Here is a 23,225-nt window from a genome sequence, read left to right as displayed (position 1 = left end):
TCTGCAGCACATTAATGCCCTTCTGCATATAGCTAACATTACAAACGTGGTTATCCAAGAGCTTGTTATTCCATATCCACCCTATTCTTCTGATTTTATTCCATCAGTTTTTCTCTCTTCATGTTATATACACTAGCAATTTCCTCGAGCTTGGTTATTATGGCTGTCAGGCCTGTCGAGATGCAAAGATATTCGGAATGCTTTTGCAATTCTTATATTTATTAGTCTTTGCACTATTATGACTTTTTTTTACAAATTGAACTTACAGGCTTTCTGCTAAGTACTTCTATCCAGACTGGTGCTGCATATGATATTAAGAGCAGAATTGCATCTTCGACTATTGTATGTCATGTTTGAGTCCTTTGCTGATTTTGAGAAGGTTTTGATCAGTTTTGTATAGTTCTCTGTGAGATATTGAATGTGATCATTATACTTAAATTTATCAATCTCTTGTAGTTCTTTGTTGTTTAGAAATAAGTTTATATTATTTGTTTTATTCTTGCGTCTCTTCCATGTTATCAACAATGTTTTCGATTTTTGTTCGTTCAATTTGATTTCATTGTTGTTTGCCCATGTTGTTATCTTGTACAGTTCTATGTTGGTGATGTTCTCAGCTTCGAGGACACTTCTATCCTTTGTTATTACTAACAAATCGTCTTCAAATGCAGTGACTTTTTTGTGTGCATCCCTAATGCATTCTGAGTTGAACAGATAATTATATTGAAAATTCTACAACCTTGTCTGGAAGCAAGATCCTGGAGGATAACCATTAGTTACATTTTTCTCTATCGTCATATTGTTTGCAAACAGAGTTCAACTTCTCTGGCCGAAGTAACCCCAAGTTTCTTGGGCATTGGAATTCCCTTCGAGTGTTTAGTGTGCTTGGCCACCAAGTTGCGTCAAATGCTCCATGGATGTCAAGATTCACAAATGCTGTCCATCTTCTAAGCTTTCTTCTATATATAGCTTGACTGTCACTTTTATTCCATTCAGATGCTAAATAACCTGAGATGTTGATACAGCGTCGTAAGATAACACACAAAAAAATAAATAAAAAAAAACAAGACAAAAGATATGTTGACTACTCCATAACATCAAAAAAGTAGGGTGATTATATTGAGAAGTGATAAACTACAAACTACAGATGTTGTATACTTTATTTTTGTGAATATTTTCGTTATTAGTTGTGCTTAAATACAATGTGGTAATCTTATTTTTGTAGACATCTGTGATACTTTATCTAACTTTCTTATGCTTATTTCTGAAAAATTGAAATTTTATTTATATACGTATATATAGGGTGGAAGGGAACCTACTACATTAATTCACAGATGTAATAGACAAGTCAATGCGAACAACTTTCGTCAAATAAGTTTTTTGATATGTCCAGTAGTTTTGAGAATACGAAATGTAATGTGTTGCAATGTCGCAAAGAGTAGAAGTGCTCTTTGAGGTCATTTCTCCGCAGTGGGGGTGAGTATAACTCCAGTCATCCACCCCGCGAGACTTGCGAGAGGAGAATGTAAACAAAATGTCTTATCAGATACATTTCGATCAAATTACTGTACATATGTAACACTTAACACATTACTTAACATTACTGTAAACTTAATTTCTTTTCTAAATTATTGTTGTTTAGTCAACTGTTCAAAGACGGGTCTGAACCTCACAAGTAATACTGAGAAGGCACTGCTTATGAAGCAACTAGGCCAGGAGATAATGGAGTAGGGTGGCCAGTTCCTCCTCCCTCCCCCTCCATTGCATATATCGCCAACTAGCTACATAATACACTAATCAGACTTCAGATGCATACAAACAATTGTTCTTCTCTGACACATATCGTCAAGTGAGATAGATATACTGCCTGATAGTAGATGTACATATCAGCTGGAACCTCAGTCAGAAGATATTTTCTAAATTAATTAATTTTAAATTTCTTCAAAGATAATAGCTTAAATGTAGATTGAGTTACAGAATGTATATTCGTAAGTTTACGTCAGATGTAAAGGAATCTTTAATGGAAATAGTTTTGTTTTATAAGAACATACATACTTCACTATTTTGTAAATACGTCAAAGACAAATAAATCAACAGATACTGTAAATGTTAAATAAGTTTCATGGTATTAAATTTAGAGTTATAGATTATAGCATAATAAAGAATGTTATAGATCTTTGGGCCATCCACTGAAACGATGGAGTGAGACCATAACAGGCCGCCAGGCTTAATACGTGATAGGAAGAAGAAGAAAGAAGAATAATGTTGAAAACCAAACAATTTGCGTATAATTAATTTATTGAATACTTTATGGGGTGTGTGGAAAGCAAGAGGAAGCTACTGCATTTATCTTTCCCAACGGGAAGTTACTGCATTTATCTTTCCCAAAAAAAGACTGCAAACATGGCATGATGAAGTCTTTCCATGGTAAAAGATTCCAGACATAAACTATATACAAAGAGAAAGGAGAAAATAGGAAATATTGGAGAAAGCTGAGTTTGCAATGTAAGACCTGCCCTTGGACAGAACATTGAATGAATGAATACTTTATGTTTTGAAGTACAATAATATGATCGAAACATATCTGATGAGACGTTTTTGTTTACATTCCCCTCTCGCAAGTCTTGCGGAGTGGATGATTGTAGTGTAACTATACTCACCCCACTGCAGAGGAATGACCTTAAGAAGCACTCCTACTCTTTGCAGCATTGCAACACGTTAAATTTCGTATTCTTAAAACTATTAGATGTATGAAAAATCTTATTTGACAAAACTTGTTCACATTGACTTGATCTATTACCTCTGTGAATTAATGTAATAGGTTCCTTTCTATCCTGTATAATCAGTTTCAAATTTTGGTCAAGTCCTGGAATATGTGCTTTTCAAGTCAGGATCCTTTGCTGAAATCCCAGTGAATCAAAGGGATATGTATGCTGAATAAAGACTTTTGGGACCAGTTTTCTCAAAATATTCCCATTTTCAATGTTATCTCTTCTCCATCTCATCATCACCATCTAGTGAAGAACCATTTAGTCTTGGAATGCAGTAGGGACTCAGCCACGTGATCTAAAAACACGTTAAAATAGAAATAAAAGGTGCAAGGCAATTTGTATTATTATAAATGTTTAGAAGCTTGAAGTTTATCTTATCTTCTTTGAATATTACGCATTTTTCGATTAGTAGTAATTGATACGTATTTTATTTTCAGCCCCCATTGTTGATGGAAAAAATACGTAGCTGTAAAAAGCTAGAAGATGACACTGATCTCAAACTGAAGAGACTGAATGAAAGTCATCTGTGTTTTACAGATGCAGATGCTCTACGAACTCATCTGAAAGGTATTATAAGAAATCTAGGTATTAAAACATTCGTTTGTGGATCTCATCCCTGGTATTTTCGATACTACACTAAATCACAGGTTCTCGTAATGTTACAGATAGGAGACAAGGTGATGATGTAGTAGCTGAAGTTGATGAAGGTGTCCATAAAATGCAAGGCTTTGTGAAGGCTTTGGAGTTGGAAATAAAAGAGAGGAGTGCACTTATAGATTTACTTGAACAGGCGGATTCCTTCTATGAAAATCAAAAAGGAGAAGCAAAGGTGGTAGCCAATGTAAGTAACTTGCTAAGTGACATCTGTTGTTTTGTATAATCTCTCTGTTCATTTCTGTTATTCTGATAAGATCAGTACTACACGCTGTATTTTCCTCATACAGTAGCATTCTTACTTCACAGTCATGCCCCTGTCCTTTCTCACTCTGATTTGTTCTCTCTCCTCAGTCTTCTTTACTCGTTGCTTCTACTACTCCTGCTCTTCTTCCCACTTTATAACATACTCTTCCGCCATCTTCTTTTCCCTTCTGTCTTTTCGTCTTCCATTACTTTTTCATTTCTTCTGCCTTGTCTTCGACCTCCTTTCACTTCCCTTTCTCCTTTTAGTGTGTAAAGATTTTATGTAATACTTGTTCCAAGTTCGAAGATCTATCAAATTCTGTGCAGAGGCGATGTGATTGAAGCTTTTGGCAGCATATTTCTTAGAGGTATACTGTCGTGAACTGTAAGATAAGATATGGGTCATTTATCTTATGGATACATATCTGCACTGTTGTGTAATCTTTTCTCCATTTTCAGAGTGGACATCCAGAAATTAATGAAAGCTAACAGAAATAATATAACTGAAATTTGATATTTTACAGTGGAAAAAAGTTAACAGTTACTTTTTATTAGATTTTGCTTGCTCAATACAGGTACCGTAATTTCACACAGCTGTGGTCCTGGAACACAACTATGATCCACGATACAACTATTCAAAGAATATTGTAGAGTATCATAGACTGTTCATAGATAGCAGCAGTGACTTGACTTAAACTTCAGTATAGCTAAAATGTGGATAAACGAGGTACTACATTATAGAGCACAAAATTTGAATGGTTATATTGTAGACCATAGTTGTGTGAAATTACGGTACGAAACATAAAGAAATCATATTGATAGCAGACTATTAGAGCTTGTTGTAAACTACAACCATAAGACAGGAGACAACGAATGAACCCGACATTCAAATTGAACTGATCCTGAGGTAAAACCAAACCTTAAAACTGATGTCAAATATCATTTGTTATCAGCTAGAACATGAACATCAAAATGATACCATTAATCATTAACAATATTGTGACTTTTAATTCAACATTAATGTTACTTTATTCACAAAAATAATGACTTTTTATTTCTGGGTTTAAACACTCCCGTCAACAATGGGTATTCCACTTAACACAGCAACACAGTATTCGTTATTCACTCCACTGACGACAGTGACAATTCACGTGGATTATTGAGAAGGACAACAATGTACTTCTAATCTCAACTAATGTTCACAAAGCACTATGTACAACAAAACTGCCAGTTCTCAGTTCGTTCGCCTTGGCTAGCTCTTCTAGCTCGCTCACTCAAGTCCACGGTGCACTTCGAACCCAAGACTTTCAGATAAAGTTCACTGTACACCGAACTCAAGACTTACGGACGCGTTGCTTCCGCCTGGACGCTGCCACAGTTACTCAAGTTCACTAACATCGAACCAAGACTCCCGGACGCGTTGCTTCCGCCTGGACACTGCCACAGTCACTCAAGTTCACTCGCGTCGAACCACGGTCTCGAAGACTGGCTTCCTTGCCTGTTCACTGCTGCTTCACAAAACTGACTGGCTGTCCAAACTAAACTGGCTCTGGCTCTCTTGCTCCTTTTATTTATTGCTAAATCACACTTTCCAGAATGTACTGTTTCCCGAAGTTTCTACAAACGTCAGAGGATTGTGCTTCTAGAGGCTTCTCTGGCTTTTGCTGCTCAGTCACAGTTGTTTTTTTCCCCCTCTCTGTCGCGGCCCAGTGTCTCGTCTCCCCTCCGCACCACGCCCAGTGCTCCACAGAGCTCTCCTGGTCTCCCGCGCCCTCCCTTCTGCCGGACGCTCGCTCGAATCCCAAGGCAATGAGAAGTTTCCAGCACGGTTGCCACAATATTTATGTTATTTTCCATTACTTAATTGTGTGTGCAGTCTTCATTTCAAGCTGGTACCAAATGTGGACAGTTAACCACAATCAGCTTACAAACCATCACAGTAATATTCATGTATTTCCCTGTGTTACCAGTCACGTAATGCTATGAAATGCACATGGATTGGCATCTCTTGTGTTCCAGGCTTACAGAAATTTTGGTAGCAGAGTGAAGAACTTGAAGCGACGTCTTGATGAGCTACTTCCAACACTGAAGGATATCAGCCCTATTCCATCTCCAGACATCAATGCTCCATCTCCATCGCCAGCAGATTCAGACATTGAATTGCCAGACGAAAATGACAATACAGGTTTGGAGCATTAATATTTTATATTAAATGACAGTTATTTGTAAATTGAGTTGAAATTATGTCGCAGAACAACATAGAACACAGCCATAAATCTTGGACTTGATGTTTTAAGATATTCATTGTGTTTTTTTACATTGGAATATAATTTGTTTTAGAACATTTCTGTATATAATTACTGTACATCAGCTCTAGTTACTTGTTAAGATTGTTGCTGTGTGTACTCTTGGTTCCAGCTCATTTGTGATTACGTGAATTATAAATTTCAGAAGTTTATAATTATGTGATTAGGCAGCAAGGTAGTTCAGTTGGCAGAGCAACTGGCTATGGATTGGAAGGTCCTGGCTGGCGATGGAATTTTTCTCGTCGTCAAATTTCCTTTCGCCTTTGTATCCACTCAGCCTCCTGTGAAACTTGAGTTCCGAATCCTTCCTGGGGTTAAGGAGTGATGGTGGGAACATGAAGCCAACCACATCACCTCATTCTAGTACCAAGGCCACAGTCTAATATATACAGTCGCGAAGCTTGAGGTGATTTTTTGCAAATCTCGTGATAAAGCGCTCCAAGCGGTTAGCAACTAGAAACAATAGACTGTCCACGGTCGACTTTGGACTGTGTCGTATTTCCATCGAGTGCTAGCTCGTTGCATATTTCACATTGATGCTTGTGAAATGTTCGTTATTGGTTGTAATGAAAATGTTAATGGCTAAAATACAATAATTGGAATAATAATATTTTACTAGAGACATAGAAAAATTAAGTTTGTTTTAATGAAATTTATTGATCACGTTTTATTTTCAATTCTGGTGGGATTATTATTGCTTAGGCCTACTTTTTTTTTTTCAAAGGATATGTTTTTAATTATAGCTGTTAATTTTGTTGTTATTTTTATTTGTTACTTTACTAGAGACGTAGAAAAAGTCTGTTACAATAAAATTTATTGATCACGTTTTATTTCCAATTCTGGTGTGATTATTATTGCTTAACCTCATCCCACTTTGTTAGTTACGTAAGCCTACACTACAAGTACCGGTACACGTAAGTTACTCGATTAATTCATATTTACATTATTATTGTTGTAAAGGGAAATGCAAATTAATATTTATTGGTTTAATAGTTAATCATCGCTATAATCTTGAATGAGTGAAGCGATTACAGCAAATTTCAGTTCGTTTTGCACAAACAAAAATAATATTAACCTATTTCTTGCAGGTATCTTCGAGTTTATGGTGGAATTTAATATACTTCATTAAAATGATAAATTAACTTTATGCATTTAATATTTCAATAATGGAAGCAAGGTGTTAATTTTTCCAAAAGAACACGACAACGAAAGTGTAACATATTTTCTCGTGTGCTACGAGAGAGATCTGCAATGATGAGGTGATAGTAGCGATCCTAGTGGTGGGCAACTACCCATGTTTGCATTTTTACTACATATTGAGCTTCGCGACTGTATATAGTAGACTGTGACCAAGGCCATAAAAGCATGAGAGACTACCTCCATGCTCCCCATGCACTTTCATAACATTTAAAAGGGATACCTTTACATACAGTTAAGTATTTAATTTAGAGATAACTAAAATAGACAGAATAAAAATGAGGAAATTAGAGATATTTTAAATATAGAACAACTTCAGATAAATTAAAAAAAAATAGATTGAAATGGTTTGAGCATATCAGAAGAATAGAGGAAGACAGATTACATATGGGAATATTAAATTTGAAACTGAAAGGTAAACAACAGAGATACATGAAAGCAGATGTGTCATCGACCCTCTACATCAGCCATTTTCAACCAGTGTACTATGATCCAATGATCCACCAATGTGCCACGAGAAAATGAAAATATTAAAGGTTGTCATAGCAAAAATTGGAAAATATAAAAGTGAAAAGAGTAGTAAAAAAGTGAGTCCATAAGAGTCAATGTTGGTGAATGTGGCAGAAGTCAGCGTTCAGTAAACACAGTGCAGGTGTGCAAGCAGCAGAGAAGAGAATGACTGTCGCACTGTCAGAGTTAGAATATCGAACCAACCTTAAAAAATATCCTATTTTGTTTGTTTTTATAAAAAAAAAAATATATCGTACATTAAACACTTTGGTAAAATAAGTCATAATATTGTATTTTTTCATATTTTCTAAATAACAAATTTAGAAAACGTTCGTAATACCATAATTATGACACTAATATTGCATTGTAATAATTTTTTGTCATTAAATTTTACATTTTTATAATGAACTTCAAATAAAAATGCAAAAAAAGTGTATTAGTTCTATTTGTGAATAATATGTATTTTGTTTCATGCTTCTCAATCTCTTTTGTCCCATGTGCTCTTTCACTATTCATCATGCTGTCATTCCCCTTTATGTTGACTAAAAAATAATGCATATAAAATTGAAAATATTTTATTTTATATATGTACTAATGCATATACATTTATCTCATAATCGCCCTTGGTAGCATAGTTGGTATAGCGCTGGTCTTCTATGCTCGAGGTTGGGGGGTTCGATTCCGGGCGAGGTCGATGGCATTTAAGTGTGTTTAAATGCGACAGGCTCATGTCAGTAGATTTACTGGCATGTAAAAGAACACCTGCGGGATAAAATTCCGGCACACTGGCGACACTGATATAACCTCTATGTTGTGAGAGTCGTTAAATAAACCATAATTTAAATTTTTTATCTCATTTATTTGTATAGACCTCATTCCCTTCTAAAACCCTCAAACTTCCTGATTGGAAACCCCTGGTTTAGATTATATGAGTGTGCTGGAGGAATTTAAATTACCTATACCTCTAGTGTGACACATGTAGGAAAAGGTTGAAAACTCTGCTCTATATGAATAGGACAGAATTATGATGAGTTTAATTATACAGGGTGTAAATGATATGTATGAATTGCCAAAAAGGTACTGGTGGTGGAGCATAAAAAGAACTGAAGAAAAAAGTCGAATAATGTTTTTCTATAACCGTCGAGGTTTTCCAGGGAAAAAAAATGGGTTTTGTGAGTAACTTTTTTGAAAATGAGAATAGACAGTCTTATTTACTTTGCCCAATACATACGATGAACCAGTAGTTTGTTACTCTATTGTGTATTGGTATGTGTAGGTTGCAAGGTCATTGGCAATGGCATTCACGTTCAGTTGAAATGTAAGCAAAGATTAGATTACTGTCACTGTTAAAAACACTGCATTTTACAGATTAAAATTAAAGTTATAAGAAATAATTAAATTTCACTAGACATTTGTTCAGTAGACCAATAGGTATTGTCTGTATAATTTTCACAGTTTATATCGTTTATACCCTGTATAGTTTCCATTGTTTTTATTTGTTTCTGCGATCTGACAGCATTATAAATTCGGTTTCTGAATTGTGAACACCTATAAGAAAAAATTCATTACTTATGATTATAAAATTATAGACAAAAATTTTAAATAGCAGAATGCACAAGAAATTCCTAGGTTCGATCCCTGACAAGTCATATAAATAATGGAACATGGAGTCAAGTTGAATCACTATATCTATACTATTATAATGCCTTTAATTAGGTGCTGTATTGTTGATTACTATATACTAGAGTATTGTGCATATACAAAATTCTTCCTATAATCGACAGATTTTTAGAAGTAGTTATGTAAACTTAGCAGACAGCAAAGTACAAAATAGAACAGAAACCATCACCACCAGTGCAGTTCAAATGAATAGAATATTTTCCTCCCCAGTGCCATGCATATTAAAATATAGCCATTTATGCTTCTGCCTACTTGTTGACGATTATGATGAATCCTGTTCTGAGGTTGGGGCACCTTTTAGGTCAGATTCTGTTAGCCCGTTATGGTAGGGTGATTTGAGTATGAAAGTTGGCAGGATGGTTAAAGATAAAAGCTGATAATGACGGCAAAATGATCCTGAGATCTGGTGCCAAAAGTTACCCAGCATTTACTTCTAATGGGTTGAGGGAAAACCCCAGAAAAAAAACTGAACCAGACAACTTGTTGCAATCAGGATTCCATTTCGGGCCCTTTAGTCTTGCAGCCAGACACCCTGACTACTACTCCAAATCTCTGGATTCAAACAGGAAAATATATCAAGTAGGACTTACTTGAATTCTCTAAGCTTTTGTTTGGCTCTCACCCGACTACTATGTATATTAAACACAGAAGATGTACGTACTACATCATAAAGAGACAAGATATTACACCTAAAGTACATGGATGACAAACTATATAGCATAACAAAATGACAATTACAACAAAGTTTAAAATAGTAGAAATCTGTGGTAATAACACTAATAACATATGCTTGAAGTTTGTGGAGTTGATAAATATAAAACTCAGAGCATCAGCCAAGGCAATGGGACAGTAAAATAGTGAGATAAGTGGCCATCAGGCTTGGAGCCCTCACAAATTCTTCCTCACAACCCGAAATTCCCTTGCAAAGATGTGCGATCGTGTACCTTTGAATTGTTTCTCCTCCCACTTTCCCTTCCTTTCATTCATTCATTCAAAGCAAGAAAGTTTAATTCAAACTGGAAAATGATGGAATAATAAAATTATACAGTGCTTTAATTTCAAAACTTCACAGTCTAAGTAACTGTTTATTTCAATAATATTTAATGTAAACAAAAAATCACGTCGATTTAAATATTGAAGGGGACGTTTAAAAATAGTGTTAATTGCATTTTAGGTTTCACCCCCTTACTCCCCCCATCCTCTTTGAAATTTCAAATGTCACCTCTGTATTATAATATATTTGAAAAAGTATTCAATTTTTATATAGCTGGTTCATTTGGTCTCACTTCTTTTGTTTTCTATCGTTGCTTGACACCCTTTTGAAATTTCAAATGTCACCTCTATTATTATGGTACATTTGAAAAAGTATTCAGTTATTTATTCATCTCATTCATTTGTTCTTACTTCTTTTGTTTTCTATCGTTGCCTGGCAACTGGGATTGATGTTTTTATTACCTGATTGTAGGATGAAAACACAGATTATTTTGAGTTTTTTCTAAATTTAATTAATTACATATATTATTTTCAAAAAATGAGTTCCATTGTTGGCTAGACAGTAAAACAACATATTTCAGAACCCCGTTGTCATAGTATCAAAACTACTGGCTTTATTATGTTCTATCCTGTTTTAAATTTTTAAAGAATAGATTTTTGATACACAAACATAATATTTCTTAGTATTAGTTTGTGTTACTACCTTAAATAACCTGTAATCAACAATAATCCTTTAATTTAATTTATATATAAAAAGCAACACGTACAATAATTCTTAGTTTTATTCTCTTCAGCTCTAATCAACAATAACAACAATCCAGGTTGCCAGGCGACAGTAGAAAACAAATGAATGAGATGTGTAAAATTACTGAATACTCTTTCAAATTTAAGTAACAAAATATAGGGGTGCTATTTGTAATTTAAGGGGAGAAGATTGGAGGGGGAGGGGTGAAACTTAAAATGTAATTAATACTGGTTTTAAACTTTCCTCTCAATATCTGAATTGATGTGTTTTTTGTTTGAAGTAAATTTAATTGAAATAAATACTGTATTTACTCACGTTTTTCCATAATTTTTGTATTAAAAATCCAGAATGCATATTATATGCGGGGAAAAAAGTCATAACTGCCTGACATCTCACATGATAATTACAGCTGGTTTTGACATCTGACATTCAAGTAATATTGAAAATGATCGATTGTACGACTTAAAGAGCATCGATATATTGAATGCTTACAAGCAGTAATAATGTAAAGTGTGTAATGTACGAAATTAATAAAAAATGTAGCACAATATAAGTAACCTAAAAATATAACGCTTACATTATGCAGGGATTTTTTTCCCCCTCCCACATTTTAATGTCAAAAATTGGGATACACACATTATGGGAGTAAATGTGGTAGTTATTTAGACTGGGAAGTTTTGGAATGAAAATCCACTATAAATGTAAGCTGGAAAACTATATGTGTAGGCTACTTTAGTATACAAGATGCTAGACTTCTCGAAGATAACAAATAAAGAAAAAGTTATCTTCAAAATATCTGGAATAAATCAAATACCTTGCCAAGCCCAAGCTTAATGGAAAAAAAAAACACAATGAAAGCCAACAGTACATACACAGTTTCCTTCTTGACTTAGCTGTATTCTTTTGAATTAACAAGAACATGAAAGTATGGCAAAGGAAAAGGAACGAAATTCTAACAAATCTTGCACCCAAAATCAACTTAGGAGAGACTCATTCTGCCAAGAAGGAGGCAGAAATCTGACAGATATGATAAATAATTAAAGTAGGCAAAAAATTCATCATTATTTTTTTAACATAAAGAAAGATGAATATATTAGAACTACACAAGGCAATAATATTTTCTAATGAACTACTCACGTTTGAATTTGCATACGAACCTGACTTCTCACTGATGACAAATGAAAGAATTCTAAGTAAGCTTGGATTAATGAAGCCCTCTTACGCAAAAAAGCACTAATAGAACCTCATGTCGATAAAAATGCATTGGATGCATGGTTAAATGATGGAGTTTTTCCTGAGACAGAAGGCTTTATTTTTGCCATTAGAATCAGATGTTACCAAATACAAATTGCAGTTAATATATATTTAACAACGATGGAATAGAAAGGACTTGTGTAAGAAATGTGAAACTTCAATTGAAAATATTTCGCATATAATATTAGGATGTCACACAATAACCCAGACTGTTTAAAAATTGAAGCATGTACCAAAAAGTCACCCTTAAATATTGACTGTTAACTAACATTGTAATTGAAATTATATATCTGCAGAAGGAGACCTATGTGCAAGTCTTGCCATTAGTGATATCAGCAATAGATCTAATTCCACACACACTCACACACACACACACTTCTTGAGGCTTTTAAATACATATACATCAATAACAACCATTTATTCAATGCAGAAGGCTGTGTTGTTGAGTACATGCAATGTTGTCTGAGGTCTTCAGCAAAACAACTTATGGATTATTCAGCAACCAGACATAATATATTTTTCATTGAACTTTACCTTCTGTTGAAACCTGTGTGAAGTCATGAGAATCAACAGCTAGCATGTAATTGCAGGAGCAGAACAACAATGATGATGATGATAATGATGATGATAATGATAATAATAATAATAATAATAATAATAATAATATATTAATATAATAAATTGGCATTCTAAATTGAATATAGAGAGAGATTATTTTTTGTTACTCATTTGTGTGCTTTAATATTTGCAGGATCTGTTGGTGAATCTTTCTTTAGTTCATTGACATCAAAGTCACACGTCATGAAAACAGGTTTACAAGATGAACCTCAGCAAAGTTCTCAGCAGCACTCACTGGACAATTGTTTCTCAAGTTTCATGGGAACAGCGTTACCATTCGACTTGCAGGTTTGTTTCTCTGAAGAAAATGGTTTAATTGAAGCGTAAAGGTATTTTCTTTAAAATAATTAATTTTTGTTAAATATATGGTGAGTATAAGTACTTCAAATAAAAACTTGACATGAAACTATCTCGAAATAAAACATAAATGAACAAAATATTGCAAACATACTATAATTGATAACATATTTGTCTTGATCTTTTTTAAAAGTCCTTCAACAAAGTGATCCCACGAAATTCTGTTCTGGACAAGAATGTTCTCTTACGTTCACAATTTTTCTTACCTTTCTCATTTCAATTGAAATTATTATTGGTATATACATCATTCTAGTGTTAAGTAGTTCATAATCGAATGGACTCTTATGAACAGCTATCTCATTCGAGAAATATTGAACCAGTTTCTTATTTAAAATCTGATCATTTGCAAAAGAGCCAGTGACTTGTAAGTGAATATAAATGTTTGACTCTTACACCAACTTGTGCTCACGAGTAATCAATGACATGCCCCATATTATCACATGACATTTCTCTATATATAAAAGTAGCTTTAACTACTCTTATAGAAGTACTACACATGCATAATGAAAACTGACTAAGGATATGTGTATAGACGTCTGCTTACTAATCCATTGCTTATTACTAAATCTTAATGTAACAGTTGGAAAGAAATTTGCGGAAGCCATTTCACAACAGTTAATTAACTAAACTCACAATTGATATACTTTATATAGACTTAAATATCAAACTGAAAGGGTGGTGTACACATTTACTTGTCTGCGTTCAGAAAAAGAATTTGCAACACTCTTTTCGAAGCTTTCAACCATTTGAAATGGAAGATATTCTTCAACAATACTCTCCAAATAAAAAATTCTCTCTCTCTTTCTCTCTCTGCTCCAGCCTTCCCCCCCCCCCCCTCTCTTTTGTGTCTATGAAAATAACTGATAATTGGGCTTTGTAGTTGGACTTTTCTTGAAGCATGAGAAGGGGTTGAAATTCGTGGTGGACATTGTCGTTGTGATGGATCTGTGAAATTGAACTTGAAGATGGTAGGTTAGAAGTTGAAGGTCCTTAGTTTACAAACCAACTGCTGGATCATCAGGATTATCATATATTTCTTCAGTTGTAGATGTTAAATGCTGAACTGATAAACATGCTGTTGGGTGTGCTTTTTCAAGTGCTGTGTTAAATTAAAAATACTGGGTTTCCTGTAAGAAATTTGCTTTTAACAAAATTTACAGTTTGGCTTTCCATCACGTGATTCAACATAGTAACACCAAACCGGACTTGTTTTTACATCTGGGAATCATTATTACTAATCTAGAAATTAACAAGAAAACACTCAAACTGAACTTAGCTACTTGGCAATTAAAATTAATATAGTCAAATTTTATTTCAAATTTAAAATAGTGATCTCCTCTAACAAAAACGAACTCAAAACTGTGTGATTAAAAATAATATTTTCAATAGCAAACACAAAATGCTACTAACTAGAAAGCAGTCTGTTGATTTGCTTTAGAGGTTGATGTTTATCATCCTTTTCACAAATTTATGTTGCAAGTAATACCGTTCGTTATATTGTTCTAATTGTAATATCTACATTGTGAAGGGGAAAATCTGAAATGTAGAATATATGAGGTCGAATCGAAAAGTCTTTGCCCCTATTTTTTTTTTTTCAGCCACAATAATAAATATACAGAAAAATCAAAGTACAGGCAATGTTCTAAGTACCTTTGACTATTTTTCCACCACCACCACCACAGTCCAGCCATTTGTCCCTCACACCACTAGTTTAGAGATGCTATCATGCCTCATGTGTGGCAAACAAGACCGCTGCCAACTGCAGTCATTCGGATGGGAGATTATGGAGCATCCACCGTACAGTCCAGACTTCGCCTCGAATAATTACCATGTGTTCGGTCCACTGAAGAAGTTCCTAGCAGGCCAAAGGTTCATTTCCGACGACACGAAGACCGCTGTTGGTTTTGCACATTACTGGCCAAATTCTACAAACTAATGATGCAGTGGGACAAATGCCTGAACCACAGTGGTGACTATGTGGAAAAATAGTCAAAGGTACTTAGAACATTGCCTGTATTTTGATTTCCCTATACGTTTTTATTATTGTGGAGAAAAATAAGGGCAAAGACTTTTTGATTCACCCTCGTAATAGGCCTGCATAAAGTGCGACATTACATTAAATACTGATGCTTCAGTTTTGAAGAAACACTTATGGTGTTGATCATTCAAAAGTTGCATATAGTACTCCATCATATGATGACGCAGAATTACTGCATGGAAATATCATATGTACTTCGGTACATCGTAATAATATTCTGGTGTTATGCTTGTAAAGAGTATATGGGACTTAGTGACACTGCCATTTCACATCTTCTGCCACTCCCCTCCATTTATTTGTGTGAGCAGGTTTTCTCTGCATTGACGTCAATCAAAACGAAACACAGAAATCACTTGAATCCAGAATCACCTCTAATACTCGCACCCAAAAAGATGCGACCAAGAATCGAGGAGCTGATGTGCATAAAACATCAGGCATCTCATTAACAGGACAGAACACCTTAAGTTAATAATAGTCTATAATGTCTATAATAACTTTTCTTTTTATGGTATTTGTAACATTGTTCCTTTAACTATTTATTTAATAACATGATTCTCTCTTTTATAGTTTAAAACTGTGTAATGTAGTAATTGATCAATTTGTTGAGTTTACTTAAGTTAAGATGTACCTAGTCTTTGCCATAAGTTCTGTCCCTAAGTTTGAGTTGCCACCAGAACATATTAGATTGGCACACCTGCAACTTGGCGCACACCAGAGCGACATTATACTTCCAGCTCCCACATGCATGCAATTTACGGCCAGATGCCTCTTAATATGGAGTGGGGAGTGAAAGAGAATCGCATCACAGAGCTTGCGCTACACAAGTGTAGCAAGACTCCAGTAAAGATTTTCAACTCGTTGTGACTGCTGAAAATAACAAAGAAATTTGTATATGATGTATCAAACAATACACACATACTTCCTTTTGTGATGACAGAGCTAGAAGTGATCGGCCACACAAGACCAAGACACAAGCAGCCATCAAAGCTATTGCCAAGAGAATTCGGAGAAATTCACTCTGTTAACGATGTCACGCATAATAAAAGAAGACCTTGTACTTTCAAAATACCGAAGAAGCATGGGACAGCAACTGACAATAGCTTTAAGGTAAATAAGAGCCAAGAGACTACTGGAGAAACATGCAAATGGCAATCACCGCCAAATTCTCTTCACGAATGAAAACATTTTCACCTAGATATCATGCATGCCACGACAGACAAATGGCTGAAGCATTTGAAGTGATGTGTCAATGTAAAAGGTGGACATCTTGAGTAATTTGTGTATTGTATACTTTGTGTAGTCTCTAATGAATAAATGACATATATACATTTGTTGTAGTTGTCATTTCTGTATATATTAGGTGCCTCTGTATGAGGGACAGAACTTATGGCAAACAGGTGTGGTTATATATAATTTGAATGAACAACTTTGGGGCACAAGCTTGAGTGGAAAAGTGTCTCTAGGGTACAGGGAGAGAAAAAAGGTTGACTATCACTGGTTTAACGTATATGATTGTTGCATATATTTCATTATGTTAGTAATCAGCGATGTGTCCAATGGAAGAGGAAAGAAACTGGCCACTGTACCCCATTGTTTCCTGAAGTAGTTGCGTCATGAGGGATGCCTTATTGGTGTCATTTTTGAGATTCCAACCGGTCTTTGAACTGCTGAAGTATATGATCCATGCTTAGAGAATTCCTATTGTAATAGTTGGTGATATAACGTTTGTGCTTGATTCAGGGAGTCCATTTTATTTGTTGTGCAATAATACTTCTAGTTCTATTGTTAGGCAATACCAGCAAAATTCTCCATGACTTTATGAAATATTTTTTTCCTTAATTCTGGTCTGTAGTTCACTGTTGGGACTGCTTGTTGCTGTTGTACTGTCTCTGTTAATTCGCGGCAATTGGGCAGTTGCCTTTTTTTAACTGAAAATTATTTGTATTTATCCCGTGCCGTGGCAGGAATCACGTTACAGAATGAGCATTGGTTTGAGTCCTCATGGGGGAATGAAATTTCTCATGAAATTTCGGCCAATGTATGGGACCGGTGCCTGCCCAGCATCGTGATGCATTTGGGGAGCTATGATAGGTAGCGAAATCTGGTTGCAAAAACCAGGTATAATGGCTGGGGGGATCATAGTGCTAGCCACATGATACCGTCATTCTGGTTGGGTGATTGTCCACCTCTGCTTCGGCATGTGAACGTGAGGCCAGTAGCCGGCTGGTCAGTCTGAGCCCTTCAAGGGCTGTGATGCCACCGATTATTATTTGTATTTAGTCAGGAAATATCACGAAGAAACCTCGACCAGATTGTTCAGCACTGGATCCAACCTGGAACCTCCCATACACTAATCCAGTGTGTTACCACTGAGACATCACACTCAATTAAGATTCCCTTGTTGAAAAATTCCTATCATGCAAAGAATTTCCTCCAATGTCAACAGAATTAGACATCTACAATTATTATATGATAGCTATATTAGAAAAACTGTGTTGAAAAAATTGTATTTCAGTGTGCTCTGATGATGCATGACCATTAGAATGAAAGATTTTACTTCAAAATTAAAGCAAGATTTTCGTAACATAGAATCAACTCATTGTTTTTAGATTGGGAAGCTTTCGTGGCAAAAATCATTCCTTTAGTCCTAAGGAGTGTAATTTACTCAGTATTTGCTGCGATAAACTGTATTAAAAATAGAACAGTAAGAAAATGGTTTTTAAGGAACCTGAAGGTTCATTGCCACTTTCACATAACCCCGTCATCAGTCCCTATCCTGAGCAAGATTAATCCAGTCCCTACCATGATATCCCATCTCCCTCAAATCCATTTTAATATTATCCTTCCATCTACGTCTTGGCCTCCCCAAAGGTCTTTTCTCCTCAGGTCTTCCAACTAACACTAAATCTTTATGTGTATTTCTGAATTCACCCTTACGTACTACATGCCCTGCTCATCTCAAATGTCTGGATTTAACATTCCTAATAATTATGTTAGGTGAAGAATACAATGCATACAGTTCTGCATTGTGTAACTTTCTCCATTTTCTTGCAACTTATCCCTCTTAGCCCTAAATATTTTTCTAAGCACTTTATTGTCTAATACTCTTAACCTCTGCCCCTCTCTCAAAGTTAAGAGTCCAAGTTTCACAATCATACAGAACAACCAATAATGTAATTGTTTTATAAATTTTGACTTTCAGCTTTTTCGAGAGCAGACTGGATGATAAAAGCTTCTCAACCGAATAATAACAGGCACTTCCCATATTTTGCAGTGTAGGCTTTCACGGCCGGAGTCTATAGATGTAGATTCATTTTCCAGGCTGAGAGGCCGTGGTCTATTAGTTGGTTTTATACCAGACGTTTCGTCTGCAACTGCGGCAGACATCTTCAGTGGAGTGGTATCCGAGGTCGCAAGACTCTTCTCGGCGTACCTGAGGCAACTGATCCTGTGTCTGGTTGTGCGGGCGTATTTATAGTGCGGCTCGCGGGCCGAGGCCTGTTGTCGCTGCGGTCCGCGCCGCTTTGTTCGCTGCTCCCGTTCTGGGTTCCGTCCTTTTGTTGTAGTGGCTTCTTATCTGTTCTGTTTAGGACCGGGTACCAACACTTGTTTAGCTTTACGCCTTCTTCCTTGCGATTAAAGTTGTTGTTATGTTTATGTATTTCGATCGCTTCTCTATGTAGACGGGGGAAGAAGTGCGTCGTCGTGCTCAAGATGTCCGTGTCCTTGAATCTTATGTTGTGATCGCCCTCTTGATAGGCATGTGCTGCCACTGCCGATTTGTCGATCTGTCCTAGGCGGCAATTCCTATTATGTTCTGTCAGTCTCGTCCTGACGCTTCGCTGTGTAGTACCGATGTAGACCTTCCCGCACGAACACGGAATCCTGTAAACTCCGGCGGACAGCAGCTTGTCTCGTTTGTCCTTGGATGACCTCAGCATGTTCCGGATTTGCTTGGTCGGCAGGAAGGTCGTTTCCACATCATGACGCTTCAGCACCCTGCTGATACGGTCCGTCACATTCCTTAAGTAGGGTAGGAAGACCCTAGGGAATGTGACGGACCGTATCAGCAGGGTGCTGAAGCGTCATGATGTGGAAACGACCTTCCTGCCGACCAAGCAAATCCGGAACATGCTGAGGTCATCCAAGGACAAACGAGACAAGCTGCTGTCTGCCGGAGTTTACAGGATTCCGTGTTCGTGCGGGAAGGTCTACATCGGTACTACACAGCGAAGCGTCAGGACGAGACTGACAGAACATAATAGGAATTGCCGCCTAGGACAGATCGACAAATCGGCAGTGGCAGCACATGCCTATCAAGAGGGCGATCACAACATAAGATTCAAGGACACGGACATCTTGAGCACGACGACGCACTTCTTCCCCCGTCTACATAGAGAAGCGATCGAAATACATAAACATAACAACAACTTTAATCGCAAGGAAGAAGGCGTAAAGCTAAACAAGTGTTGGTACCCGGTCCTAAACAGAACAGATAAGAAGCCACTACAACAAAAGGACGGAACCCAGAACGGGAGCAACGAACAAAGCGGCGCGGACCGCAGCGACAACAGGCCTCGGCCCGCGAGCCGCACTATAAATACGCCCGCACAACCAGACACAGGATCAGTTGCCTCAGGTACGCCGAGAAGAGTCTTGCGACCTCGGATACCACTCCACTGAAGATGTCTGCCGCAGTTGCAGACGAAACGTCTGGTATAAAACCAACTAATAGACCACGGCCTCTCAGCCCGGAAAATGAATCTACATCTACTTCCCATATTTATTCTGCATTTAATTTCCTCTCAAGTGTCATATTTTATATTTGTTACTGTTGCTCCTAGGTACTTGAATTTTTCCATCTTTTCAAAGGATAAATTTCCAATTTTTATATTTCCATTTCATACTACATTCTGATCACGAGACATAATCATATACTTTGTTTTTTGGGGGGGTTTACTTCCAAACCTATCTCCTTACTTGCTTCAAGTAAAATTTCCGTGTTTTCTCTAATAGTTTGTGGATTTTCTAACATAATCATGTCATCTACATAAACAAGCAGCTGATGTAATCCATTAAATTCCAAACTCTTTCTGTTTTCCTGGACTTTCCTAATGGCATATTCTAGAGCAGAGCTGAAAAGCAAAGATTATAGTGTCCTTTCCGAGGCTTATATTGTAGTTTCACGACAAGCTCTTTTTTTTATGGAAGTGGGCTGTTAGTCCTTTGCCCAACCCCCAAGATGGAGGACCATCCCTTATTGTTTGTCCACTACTGCTTATTCAATATATTCACTGCTACTCTCCATATCTGGAGACAGTAAAAAGTAGATTTCTCAAAGTAATGTGCCAGGAAGCAGACATTCTTCATAAATCTCTTGTACTACATACTGATATTTGTTGATTGCCCAAAGGAAAGATACACTCCAGTTTTTATGAATTGAAGAATGAGTTATTGCCAATATTTGCCACAGAAAAAACTGAGTTCGCTTCCCTCATTGCAGACAAAATATGGTGTTCAGAAGTTGCATATCCAGCTGATATTTTTGGACATTTGAGTCTTAATGCTAGTATACAGAGAAGAGAAGAAAACATCCTTACATCAAGTGACATGCTGAATAGGTTTTTAAGAAGAATCAAAAGTTGAAAACAGTGACTTTGAAATGTTTTCCTTCACAGCTGATACCGATCCAGAGATTACTTTCAGTTTATTTTAGAACATCATCTGGTTGTGAAGGAAAACTGCAATAATGTTTTCCTTTCATCAATCTAAATGAATGTGACTAGGTCCTCAATTCCTTTGCTGCTACTGATGAAAAGACAAAACATCTACCATTAAAAGAGGCAAAAGAGTTTGCTGAACTTTGACATATCGAACTTTGAAGCGAAATTTAGGGAAACAACACTACTTTGGCTCTGGATTTTGGCAGAAAAAGTTTTCAGCCTTATCTACATTACTGCAGTTTTCAGCAACCTACTTGTGTGAACATGAATTTTCTGCATTGGTCAGCATTAAAGAATGAAACGAGAACAACTTCTTTCTGTAGACCATGATTGTCCCCATATTGAATAATTGTGCAAAAAATAAATAAGCCCATATTTCTCATTGAATTATAAAAATGGTGCCATTATTTACTGAAAGTTTTTAACTACTGCAGTTTGTACTACAGTTCTATAGTACTCTAAGGGTAATAAATAACAGAATTAAATATTTAATGCATACAGAGTGGTACCTGTTTTGTATTATGTTCATACTTTCCCGTTTCAATAAAAATACTTTTGTTCACATTATACATTAATCAGTTAAGTGCCGAGATAGTGTGCTTACATTGTTGGTGCATATTATTGTGGCACATTTTGATACACATAAGTCACTTAAGCGCTGAGATAAGGTGTAGTCTACTCTCAGCTCCACAAGTAAAGAACCCTGGCCTCACACCACTTCTGCACAGATGACAGTGATTGACTGGCCAGTTAGGGGAAGCTGTTGCCACGTTTGCTCTTGGCTGGACTCTTCAAATGTATTTTCTTTTGCAACTGGTTGGATTCTTTCAAAAATGGAAAATTCACAACACAGCATTCTCGGCGGTCTCCTGGCGGTATCTTTGTCCACAGTTTCACTAATTGGGGGAGTGTGTCAGTCAGATTTATGGCTTTCTGAACCCAACCCTGCAACGAAGGTTCTTTACTTGTGAAACCAAGAGTATATATGATTGATGCATAATACTTTGGTATGTACACGATAAATAATTAATTATCAATGCCCAAATATACTTTAATATAAACATAATACAAAGTAATTGAAATAATAGTACTGGTAGGCCTATATTAAAAGTATTTTATAGAAACAAACTTTTGATATAAATTAAATCACTGATTAACTTATAACTTCTTTACTGTGTTAACGTTAGAAAATTACCTGGCTGACTAGTTTTCGAAGTGGTATTCTTCATTGCCCGAAGCCTAAGAATATCACTTCGAAATTAGTCAGCCAGGTAATTTTCTAACGTTAACACAGTAAAGAAGTTAAAAAGTTAATCAGTGATCATATAAGTGTTAAAAGTTTGTACTTATCCAACAATGAAGAATAAATGAAATACTTTCCTCAACTTCCACACTAAATTCTAATGAACTATACACTATTTTTTTTCATTTTCAATAGTAAACAAAACAACATAATCATAATGGAAGATATCACTGTCATTTTTAAATGACACAAAATCCTATGTCAATGACATTTTCAGTGAGACACCAATTGAGCTATTTTGCATAATTCAATCCACTTTGCACTAAAGGCGATGTTAGTATGCCACATCATTCTCAACCTTTCTTTTCTATGACAGACAAATAATTTTTCATTTGTTGCAAAGCAGCTTGTATCTGTTTTGCAAATTATTTCGTCATATAATATGTTTGTTGTTTAGTCAATGTCCACAGACACGTTTGAACCAATAAGGCATCACTCATGAGCCAACTAAGCTGAGGGATAATGGGGTAGGTTGGCCAGTTCCTATCTGTGATGTGGCATAAGGAAAAATTGATTCAGAGCTAGGCATTATAATAAACTCCTGTAAATATAGTGTCATAATATTTTACTTGGAATCTTCAAGGCTGTACCATGAAGTGAATTATTTATTATTATGTGTTTTTGTTAAGTTTACGTATCTATCCTGATAAAACGAGTATGTTGTTTTGTGTGTTGCAGAGAAATCCATTCAGTGAAACTAGTAGAGAAGCTATATTATCTCCGTCTCCTGTACAACCTCTAGAGGATTCAGGTGGTGTTCCAGGACTTTCCACATTACCTGCATCAGAGGTTAGTTATTTTATGCCTGTTAAAACTTAGTTATGAGTACATAC

At 36.0% G+C, this 23,225-nt stretch overlaps 1 protein-coding gene across 7 annotated transcripts in view; it reads left to right on the top strand.

Annotated features, from left to right (window-relative positions):
- LOC138700050 (uncharacterized) overlaps positions 1-23,225 on the top strand; it is a 139,587-nt gene that overhangs the window by 69,845 nt on the left and 46,517 nt on the right. For 5 of the 7 annotated variants that reach the window (XM_069826350.1, XM_069826351.1, XM_069826349.1 and 2 more), the window contains exons 4-8: positions 3,206-3,335; positions 3,416-3,609; positions 5,688-5,853; positions 13,105-13,259; positions 23,071-23,181. In XM_069826350.1, the coding sequence (XP_069682451.1) occupies positions 3,206-3,335; positions 3,416-3,609; positions 5,688-5,853; positions 13,105-13,259; positions 23,071-23,181 (756 nt within the window). The remainder of the gene's footprint in view (positions 1-3,205; positions 3,336-3,415; positions 3,610-5,687; positions 5,854-13,104; positions 13,260-23,070; positions 23,182-23,225) is intronic. The other 2 variants (XM_069826352.1, XM_069826353.1) reach the window with 2 other exon arrangements.

This window comes from Periplaneta americana, chromosome 5 (assembly GCF_040183065.1).
Source record: "Periplaneta americana isolate PAMFEO1 chromosome 5, P.americana_PAMFEO1_priV1, whole genome shotgun sequence".
Taxonomy (NCBI): Eukaryota; Metazoa; Arthropoda; class Insecta; order Blattodea; family Blattidae; genus Periplaneta; species Periplaneta americana.
The sequence above is the reverse complement of the archived record's forward strand: the minus strand, read 5'-3'. Positions and strand labels throughout refer to the sequence as shown.